General features: G+C 61.4%; 1 protein-coding gene across 1 annotated transcript in view; it reads left to right on the top strand.

Moving 5' to 3' along the window:
• Muc2 (mucin 2, oligomeric mucus/gel-forming) overlaps positions 1–4,936 on the top strand; it is an 80,629-nt gene extending 75,693 nt beyond the window's left edge. Inside the window, exons 30-41 of the mRNA XM_013033354.1 lie at positions 151–227; positions 342–432; positions 713–744; positions 2,245–2,422; positions 2,626–2,730; positions 2,953–2,993; positions 3,157–3,279; positions 3,532–3,630; positions 3,916–4,044; positions 4,184–4,223; positions 4,468–4,594; positions 4,714–4,936. Coding sequence (XP_012888808.1) covers positions 151–227; positions 342–432; positions 713–744; positions 2,245–2,422; positions 2,626–2,730; positions 2,953–2,993; positions 3,157–3,279; positions 3,532–3,630; positions 3,916–4,044; positions 4,184–4,223; positions 4,468–4,594; positions 4,714–4,936 — 1,265 coding nt within the window. The remainder of the gene's footprint in view (positions 1–150; positions 228–341; positions 433–712; positions 745–2,244; positions 2,423–2,625; positions 2,731–2,952; positions 2,994–3,156; positions 3,280–3,531; positions 3,631–3,915; positions 4,045–4,183; positions 4,224–4,467; positions 4,595–4,713) is intronic.
• Positions 4,937–10,962: the final 6,026 nt, after the last annotated feature.

Consider the following 10,962-nt stretch of genomic DNA (forward strand, 5'->3'; position numbering starts at 1 on the left):
GGGCCACCCCCCCCCGACAGTCATGGGGGTGGGGCAGGCCAAGAGGTGGCAGCTGTCCCCCACAGCAGGAGTTGTGTGACCCCCACAGGGGGGACCTGGGCGGCTCTGTCACGCAAGGCTTTCCTCCTGCCGACTCTCTTCTTCCCACAGCCATGGCGTGCCCGGCTCACAGGGAGTACCAGGCCTGCGGTCCCATGGAAGAGCCCACCTGCCAGTCCAGGTATGCGGCTTGAGCACTGGCCAGGAGGGTGCTCCCGGCCCCGCCCACCGGCCTGGGGTCCCCAGCCCACCCACTGGCCACCCACGCGCTTCTTGTGCTTCCCCCCTCCAGTCCCATCGAGCAGGAGTCCCCGAGCCTGGTGGAAGGCTGCTTCTGTCCCGAAGGCACCATCAACTACGCCCCTGGCTTTGACGTTTGCGTGAAGACGTGTGGTACGCCCCCTCCTGCTTCCCCCCTGTGCACGGGCAGGCGGTGAGGCTGACCCTCGAGGCTGGCCCTCACTCACGGGCTGGGCGGCGAGGCTGGCCCTCGCTCACGGGCTGGGCGGCGAGGCTGGCCCTCGCTCACGGGCTGGGCGGCGAGGCTGGCCCTCGCTCACGGGCTGGGCAGTGAGGCTGACCCTCGAGGCTGGCCCTCGCTCACAGGCTGGGCAGCGAGGCTGGCCCTCGCTCCCCAGCTATGCTAACTGACTTTGTTTCCTCCCTTTCCTAGGTTGCATGGGACCCGACAATGTGCCCAGAGAGGTAGGCATTCTTTTTTTTTGGTTGTGGGTCTTGAACTCTGGGCCTGGGCGCTGTCCCTTAGCTCTTCAGCTCAAGGCAACTTCTGGTTTTCTGAGTGGTTCATTGGAAATGAGAGTCTCATGGACTTTCCTGCCCGGGCTGGCTTTGAACCTTGATCCTCAGATCTCAGCCTCCTGAGTAGCGAGTCATTCTTTATTGTAGTGGGGGAGAGGGGCGGTGTTCTACAAATCCTGAACTTTAGAGGGGTGGAGCAGAGTGGACATGAGCAGCGGTGAGCCTCAAGACTGACCAGTGAGTCATTTAAATTACGCTGTATTCATCTCTCTCCCCCACCATCCACCCATCATCTGACTATCCATCCTCTACCCAGCATTTATCAGTCTGTCAATACATTCAATATCTGCCTCTCATCCACCTGTTCACTCTGTGTGTATATGCATCTATCTTCCATCCATCAATTCATCAGTCTATTGATCCATCCATCCATCCATTCATCCACTATCTACCCATCACCTACCCATCCATCTACTCATCCATCCATTTACACACCTGGTTATTCATCTGTCCAGACAGTATCCATCCAGACATCATCCACCTATCTCCTTATGCATTTATCTCTCTAATCATCCATCCACCCATCTATAATCCACCCATCCATCATCTATCATCCATCCATCCTCCATCTATCCATCCATCCAGCTAGTCATCCATCTATCCATCTACCCATCTATCTATCCATCCATCCACCTACCCATCCATCCATCCATCCATCCATCTAACTACATATTCACCTGTGTACTCATCCATCCATCCATCCATCCACCCATTTATCTACATATCCATCCGTGTATCCATCCATCCACCCATCCACCTACACATTTACCCATGTACTCATCCATCCATCCACCCACCCGTCCACCTATATATTCACCCATGTACTCATCCATCCATCCATCCATCCATCCACCTATACATTCACCCATGTACTCATCCATCCATCCATCCATTCATCCATCCATCCACCTATACATACACCCATGTACTCATCCATCTATCCATCCACCCATCCACCTACCCATCCATTCATCATCCATTCATCATCCATCCATCCATCAATCCACCCATCCATCCATGTACCTGACCACCCACCTACCAGTCATATGGTGCTCTCTAAGCCTGAGATGACACCTTGGGCTACTGTAGCACTATCTTCTGTGTGTGGCTGATTCTTTAGCTGGATACTGTGGTTGCCATGTGCCAGGCTCATGTTGGCAGATGTGAGCCTGCGCAGTAGTGTGGTAGTGTGATCAGAATGAGCAGCTGCAGGTTCCAGAACCTGCTCCAGGAGCTTGGGGGGTTGGGGTGGGGAAACTGGGCCTTCCCAAGGGACCCTCACCTGCCGCACCCTTGAGCTCCATTGGCCCTGGCTAGCCATGGCTGTCCCGTGGTGCGCCCGGCCCGGCGCCTCCTCTCTGGGCTCAGCCTCCGCTCTCCCTGCAGTTTGGGGAGCACTTCACATTCGACTGCAAGGACTGCGTCTGCCTGGAGGGGGGGAGAGGCATTGTCTGCCAGCCCCGCGTGTGCAGCCAGAGCGGCCCCTCCCAGTGCACAGAGGATGGCACCTACCTGGTCACCGAGGTCAACCCGGCCGACACCTGCTGCAGCGTCTCCTCTTGCAGTAAGGCCGCTCGGGCCGCCCAGAGCCCTCCGGGGGCTCCCAGCATCGACCCCCACTGTGGGCTCAGGATGTGCCTGCTGAGAGGGGTGGGCTGAGGCTGGTCAGGCCAGGCGCCTGGACCCACAGACGTCTGGGCAGACACTGTGGTGGGGAGGGGAGCCATGACTGTGGGAGTCAGCACCCCAAACCTCCCCCCACCCCAGGGTGCAACACCAGTCTGTGCCGGGAGGAGCCCCCCGCTTGCCTGCTGGGCTTCGAGGTGAAGAGGAGGGTCGTACCTGGACGGTGCTGTCCAGTCTACTCCTGTGGTAAGCAGGGAGGGCAGGCAGGGCAGCGGGGGCGTGGGCTGCGGCCGGGGGCGTGGGCTGCGGCCGGGGGCGTGGGCTGCGGCCGGAGGCACCTCATCTGCAGGGCTGGTGGGCCCACTTGGCCCCGAACACCCCCCGGCTGTGGTCTGCCTCGCGATCCGTGGGGCCGCCGGCTGGTCTCAGGATGGCTTCTGATGACCTGTCCGGCTCTTTGTTCCCAAGTGCCCAAGGGAGTGTGTGTGCACCAGAACGCGGAGTACCAGGTGAGCCCTGGGCGGGGTCGCAGAGCTGGGGGACGGGGGGGGGGGAACGGAGGGCAGATGGCCAAGCCCTGGTCCCTGAGGACAGGGATGCGGTGCTGCATGGGGACCTGGGAAGGGCGTCCAGTGCCTGCCTGCCCGTGCCCACTCCTGCCCGTGCCCATAGCCTGGCTCTCCAGTGTACTCCTCCAAGTGTGAGGACTGCGTGTGCACCCACGCCGTGGACAACAGCACCCAGTTCAACGTCATCACCTGCACCCACGTGCCCTGCAACAGCTCCTGTAGCCCTGTAAGCCTCAGCCCCGCCCCGCCCTGCCTCAGTCTACCCTGTACGCCATGGCCCCTCCCTCCCCTTCTCTGTCTCACTCTACATGGCCCCCTCCCTTCCCCCCTCCCCACCTCATTCTACCCTCTTCCTGCACCTCGGTACCTTGGCACTTCCCAGACTGTGGCCTCCCCCAAATTGGGGGTTCTGGCAGCCCTCGGGGATGTGTGGGTGCGAGCCAAGCCCCAGAGCTCAGCCTGGCGTGCCTGTCCACAGGGCTTTGACCTCGTGGACGTCCCTGGCGAGTGCTGCAAGAAGTGCCAGCAGACGCAGTGTGTGGTGGAGAGGCCCAACGGCCAGTTCATCATCCTGGAGGTGCGCAGGGGTGGTGGCGCGGGGCCCAGGGCCCTGGGGCCTGCTGGAAGCGGGGGAGGCCTGGAGGATGGCCGTGCGCTGACCGAGCCCCGGGTCCTGGCGCAGCCGTCCCCAGGGTTCTGAGGCTGCCGTAGCCAATGGCCACAGCTGCGCGTCTGAAAACCAGAGGGAGAGTGGCTTCTCCCTCTTCTGGCAAAAGCTCCCCCTGTGTAACGCTTCGGGCCCGTCTGGGCCGGCCGGGCACACGCCCGCTGCTCGCCGTCACCCACCCTGCTCTTCCCGCAGCCCGGGGAAACGCAGGCAAACCTGGACGACAAGTGTACCTTCTTCAGCTGCACGAAAATCAACAACCAGCTCACCTCCTTCGTCTCCAAAATCATGTGCCCTGAGTTCGACAGCAGCAGCTGCGTCCCGGTGAGTGGGCCCCCAGGCACGGCTGCGTGTGCTGTGCCGGAACTGGGGGACCCTGGTCTGGGGGTGGCTCCCGGGTTGGGGACAGTGGCCTCTGGCCGCCGACACTCCTCAGGTCTCAGCTCCTTCTCCCTCCCTCCAGGGCTCCATCACATTCATGCCTAATGGGTGCTGTAAGACATGTGAGTATGGCTGGGCAGGGCTGGCCCGGAGGGCACAGGGACCCCCGGGGCAGTGGGAGGGAGACCCTGTCCTGTTGACGGGTCCCATGGCCTGAGCTGGCCAGGGAGCAGATGCGGCCAGAGCCCAGTGTGAGCCGGACACTTGCTTCGGCTGGAGGGCTGGCCGTGCTGCGGCGGGGGGTGGGGGGGAGGGAGGGTTGGCATCGGGAGCCCGTGTGAGACCACACCATGCCCCTCCCCCCAGGCATCCCCCGCAATGAGACCGCAGTTCCCTGCTCCACCATCCCGGTCACAAAGGAGATCTCCCAAGATGGCTGTGCCAAGAATGTCAGCATGAACTACTGCTCCGGGTCCTGTGGGACGTTTGCCATGTGAGTCCCAGCGTCGCGTGTGCCCGGGGGCGCGGTGGGGGAGCACCCGGGGGGGCGTGGTGGGGGGGCGCCCCGGGGGCGCGGTGGAGGCCGGCCCTCACCCCGCCCTTCCCGCCCAGGTACTCAGCCCACGTGCAGTCCCTGGACCACAAATGCTCTTGCTGTAAGGAGGACAGGACCAGCCAGCGCCAGGTGATCCTGGACTGCCCCGACGGCCGCTCGCTGGCGCACACCTACACGCACATCGAGAGCTGCCTGTGCCAGGACACCATCTGCGCGCTGCCCCAGCCCCGGCAGAGCCGGGCCCGGCGCTCCAGCCCTCAGCTGCTGGGAAGGAAATGAGCGGCCCCCGCCCCCGCCCCCTGCCTGGTCCCGCAGACCCCCCGAGCTTCTGAGATTCCCGAGCTTTGCCTTCTCGCCGCAGATATTTATTTTCTGACTCTTTGTTCCATCTTTTGCTTTCTGATAATAAACCCAGGCAGATGTTGTACGGTGCAGTCTGAGTTGGTGCACAGGGGTCTGAGTCGCCCCCCCTCCCCCAACCCAGTGTCCAGCCACCAGGCTTTGCATGCAGGCAATGGGAGCTGGTTTTGATGGATACTGAATGCAAAATGTGGCCTAGAAAGGCCTTCCCTTAGACTCCTAGCGGTCAGCAAGGCCCTCTGTGGGAGAGGCCCTCCTACCCTCACCCTGAACCCCACCGTCCCCCACACTAGCAATGCCCTCATCCAGCACCAGGGGTACCACAGGCGTACCACAGTGTATGTGTGCACATGTGAGTGCACAGGTGTGCACACCGTGCGTGTGAATACATGCCTATTCACACAGATTACACATGCCTCTGTGTGTGTGTGGCGTGTGCATGTGTGACGTGGGACTCAGGTTGCAGTGCTCCTGTGTGTTTGGTTGCTGAGCCTCTGCCTCCCCGTGGGCAGGGCGCCTGTGGTTTCCTCTATCAAGGCAGGGTACGGGGAGGGGCCGAGGACGCTTGTCATCATCCTCTGGGCCAGAGGGAGGCTGGCAGGTGTCCTCGGTGCCCAGTCCTCATCCCTGAGCTGGGTGGGTGCACTTGTACCTCAGAGAGGGTGAGCCCTGGGTCCCAGGTCCCCAGCGGCACGGTCGCGGGTGGAGATACCACCATTGAACAGCAGGGGGAGGCAGAGACACCCGCCAGGTCCCGCCAGTACCACAGGAGAGGAGAAAACCAGGACTTTTGGGGGGACATGTGAGGAGACGCTGGCTCAGCGAGAAGACAGACCACCTGTCCCCCACGTTAGCCCATTTTGACGTTGTCTTGGAGTGTAAGATGCACACGTGCGTGCACACACGTGCGGCAGCTTGGCTTTGGTGTGAGGGGCACGCTCACACAGCTGCACAGGGCCGTCCCACACTACCAGCAGGGGCAGACCGCCGACGGAGCTGGCCCCCACGCTGACCCCATGCTGACCCACGCTGACCACGCTGACCCACGCTGACCCCATGCTGACCACACACTGATGACACGCTGACCCACGCTGACCCCACGCTGACTACACTCTGGCCCCGCCCTGGCCCCACGCTGACCACACTGACCCCACACTGACCCATGCTGACCCCACGCTGACCACACTGACCCAACACTGACCCACGCTGACCCCACGCTGACCCCACGCTGACCACACTGACCACACACTGACCACACACTGATGACACACTGACCCCCACGCTGACCCCACGCTGACTACACTGACCCCACGCTGACCCCACGCTGACTACACTGACCCCACGCTGACCACACTGACTCCACGCTGACCACACTCTGGCCCCACACCCACCACACACTGACCACACACTGATGACACACTGACCCCACACTGACCCACGCTGACCCCACGCTGACCACACTGACCCCACACTGACCCATGCTGACCCCACGCTGACCACACTCTGGCCCCACGCCCACCACACACTGACCATACACTGATGACACACTGACCACACGCTGGCCCCCATGCTGACCACACTGGCCCCAACACTGACCCACGCTGACCCCACGCTGACCACACTCTGGCCCCACCATGGCCCCACGCTGACCACACTGACCACACCCTGACCCACGCTGACCCACATGCTGGCCCCACACTGACCCCACACTGACCACATGCTGGCCCCACACTGACCACATGCTGGCCCCATGCAGACTATGCTGACCACACGCTGACCCCACACTGACCACACGCTGACCCCACACTGACCACACGCTGGCCACATGATGACCACATGCTGAGAACACTGACCACACGCTGGTCCCACGCTGACCACTTTCTGGCCTTACGCTGACCACACACTGACCACACGCAGACCACACTGACCACATGCTGGACCTACACTGACCACACGCTGGCCCCACACTGACCACACACTGGTCCCATGCTGACTACACAGACCACATGCTGGCCACACGCTGACCACACACTGACCCCATGCTGGCCCCAGACTGACCCCACACTGACCCACATGATAGTCCCAGACTGATCACACACTGGTCCCAAGCTGGCCACACACTGCATGCTGGCCCCACGCTGACCACATGCAGAAAACACACTGGCCACACACTGACCCCACACTGGCCCCACACTGACCGCACGCTGGCCCCAGGCTGACCCCTTATGCTGACCATACACTGACCACATGCTGACCACAGATTGGCCCCATGCTAGCCAGACACTGAGCACATGCTGGCACGATGCTGGCCCCACGTTGGCCCCACACTGACCGCACGCTGGCCCCCATGCTGACCCCATGCTGACCACACACTGACGGCCCCCATGCTGGCCACACAGGAAGCACATGCTGGCACCATGCTGGCCTGACACTGGCCACATGATGGCACCACACTGACCACATGCTAACCCCACGCTGACCCAATACTGGTCCCACACTGACTACACACTGGCCTCATGCTGGTCCCACACTGACCAAAGTCCTGACACTGACCCCACGCTGACCCCACGCTGGCCCCACACTGACCACACAAAGTCCTGACACTGACCAAATGCTGAGCACACGCTGGCCCCACAATGACTCCGCAATGGCCCGACACTGGCTGCAAGCTGGCCCATTATGCCCTGTTGCAGTGGCCTTCACGGCAAAGAAGGGTTTCCACTTGTCTGAGAGCTTGGGAACTGTGGGATGCAGGAGGCAGGCGTGCAGCCACAGAAACCCTGCAGGGGCGGAGGACCAGGTGAGGACGTGCAGCTGAATGCCAGCCACAGACACGCAGGCGGCTCAGATGCAGCGGCCATGAGGATGCACAGGGCTCTGTGGTGCAGCTGTGATGAGCATGCGCAGTGCTCTAGTGCAGCTATGATGAGGATGCGCAGGGCTCTGTGGTGCAGCTGTGATGAGGATGCGCAGGGCTCTGTGGTGCAGCTGTGATGAGGATGCGCAGGGCTCTGTGGTGCAGCTGTGATGAGGATGCGCAGGGCTCTGTGGTGCAGCTGTGATGAGGATGAGCAGGACTCTGTGGTGCAGCTGTGATGAGGATGCGCAGGGCTCTGTGGAGCATCTGTGATGAGGATGCGCAGGGCTCTCTGGTACAGCTGTGATGAGGATGCGCAGGGCTCTGTGGTGCAGCTGTGATGAAGATGCGCAGGGCTCTGTGGTGCAGCTGTGATGAGGATGCGCAGGGCTCTCTGGTACAGCTGTGATGAGGATGCGCAGGGCTCTTTGATGCAGCTGTGATGAGGATGCGCAGGGCTCTGTGGTGCAGCTGTGATGAGGATGCGCAGGGCTCTGTGGTGCAGCTGTGATGAGGATGCGCTGGGCTCTGTGGTGCAGCTGTGATGAGGATGCGCAGGGCTCTGTGGTGCAGCTGTGATGAGGATGCGCAGGGCTCTGTGGTGCAGCTGTGATGAGGATGCGCAGGGCTCTGTGGTGCAGCTGTGATGAGGATGCGCAGGGCTCTGTGGTGCATCTGTGATGAGGATGCGCAGGCCTCTGTGGTGCATCTGTGGTGAGGATGCGCAGGGCTCTGTGGTGCAGCTGTGATGAGGATGCGCTGTGGTCAGCTGTGATGAGGATGCGCAGGGCTCTGTGGTGCAGCTGTGATGAGGATGCGCAGGGCTCTGTGGTGCAGCTGTGATGAGGATGCGCAGGGCTCTGTGGTGCAGCTGTGATGAGGATGCGCAGGGCTCTGTGGTGCAGCTGTGATGAGGATGCGCAGGGCTCTGTGGTGCAGCTATGATGAGGATGCGCAGGGCTCTGTGGTGCAGCTGTGATGAGGATGCGCAGGGCTCTAGTGTAGCTGTGATGAGGATGCGCAGGGCTCTGTGGTGCAGCTGTGATGAGGATGCGCAGGGCTCTGTGGTACAGCTGTGATGAGGATGCGCAGGGCTCTATGATGCAGCTGTGATGAGGATGCGCAGGGCTCTAGTGCAGCTGTGATGAGGATGCACAGGGCTCTGGTGCAGCTGTGATGAGGATGCGCAGGGCTCTAGTGCAGCTGTGATGAGGATGCGCAGGGCTCTGTGGTGCAGCTGTGATGACGATGCGCAGGGCTCTGTGGTGCAGCTGTGATGAGCATGCGCAGGGTTCTGTGCTGCAGCTGTGATGAGCATGCGCAGGGCTCTATGATGCAGCTGTGGTGAGGATAGGCAGGCCTCTGTGATGCAGCTGTGTTGAGTATGTGCTGGGCTCTGTCGTGCAGCTGTGATGAGCATGCGCAGGGCTCTGTGGTGCAGCTGTGATGAGCATGCGCAGGGCTCTGTGGTGCAGCTGTGATGACGATGCGCAGGGCTCTGTGATGCAGCTGTGATGAGGATGCGCAGGGCTCTGTGATGCAGCTGTGATGAGGATGCGCAGGGCTCTGTGGTGCAGCTGTGGTGAGGATGCGCAGGGCTCTGTGGTGCAACTGTGATGAGGATGCGCAGGGCTCTGTGGTGCAGCTGTGATGAGGATGCGCAGGGCTCTGTGGTGCAGCTGTGATGAGGATGCGCAGGGCTCTGTAGCTGTGATGAGGATGCGCAGGGCTCTATGATGCAGCTGTGATGAGGATGCGCAGGGCTCTGTGGTGCAGCTGTGATGAGGATGCGCAGGGCTCTGTGGTGCAGCTGTGATGAGGATGCGCAGGGCTCTAGTGTAGCTGTGATGAGGATGCGCAGGGCTCTGTGGTGCAGCTGTGATGAGGATGCGCAGGGCTCTGTGGTGCAGCTGTGATGAGGATGCGCAGGGCTCTAGTGCAGCTGTGATGAGGATGCGCAGGGCTCTGTGGTGCATCTGTGGTGAGGATGCGCAGGGCTCTGTGATGCAGCTGTGATGAGGATGCGCAGGGCTCTGTGGTGCATCTCTGATGAGGATGCGCAGGGCTCTGTGGTGCAGCTGTGATGAGGATGCGCAGGGCTCTGTGGTGCAGCTGTGATGAGGATGCGCAGGGCTCTGTGGTGCAGCTGTGATGAGGATGCGCAGGGCTCTGTGGTGCAGCTGTGATGAGGATGTGCAGGGCTCTGTGGTGCAGCTGTGATGAGGATGCGCAGGGCTCTGTGATGCAGCTGTGATGAGGATGTGCAGGGCTCTGTGGTGCAGCTGTGATGTGGATGCGCAGGGCTCTAGTGCAGCTGTGATGAGGATGCGCAAGTCTCTAGTGCAGCTGTGATGAGCATGCGCAGGGCTCTGGTGCAGCTGTGATGAGGATGCGCAGGGCTCTGGTGCAGCTGTGATGAGGATGCGCAGGGCTCAGTGCTGCAGCTGTGCTGAGCATGCGCAGGGCTCTAGTGCAGCTGTGATGAGGATGCGCAGGGCTCTGTGCTGCAGCTGTGATGAGGATGCACAAGGATGTGTGATGCAGCTCTCATGAGGATGCGCAGGGCTCTATGATGCAGCTGTGATGAGCATGCGCAGGGCTCTGTGCTGCAGCTGTGATGAGGATGCCCAGGGCTCTAGTGCAGCTGTGATGAGGATGCGCAGGACTCTGTGGTGCAGCTGTGATGAGGATGCGCAGGGCTCTGTGGTGCAGCTGTGATGAGGACGCGCAGGGCTCTGTGGTGCAGCTGTGATGAGGACGCGCAGGGCTCTGTGGTGCAGCTGTGATGAGGATGCTCAGGACTCTGTGATGCAGCTGTGATGAGGATGCGCAGGGCTCTGTGGTGCAGCTGTGATGAGGATGCGCAGGGCTCTGTGGTGCAGCTGTGATGAGGATGCGCAGGGCTCTAGTGCAGCTGTGATGAGGATGCGCAGGGCTCTGGTGCAGCTGTGATGAGGATGCGCAGGGCTCTGTGGTGCAGCTGTGATGAGGATGCGCAGGGCTCTGTGGTGCAGCTGTGATGAGGATGCGCAGGGCTTGAGGATGCGCAGGGCTCTGTGGTGCAGCTGTGATGAGGATGCGCAGGGCT

This window comes from Dipodomys ordii, unplaced genomic scaffold (genome assembly GCF_000151885.1).
Source record: "Dipodomys ordii isolate 6190 unplaced genomic scaffold, Dord_2.0 Scaffold166, whole genome shotgun sequence".
In the NCBI taxonomy this organism is placed as follows: domain Eukaryota; kingdom Metazoa; phylum Chordata; class Mammalia; order Rodentia; family Heteromyidae; genus Dipodomys; species Dipodomys ordii.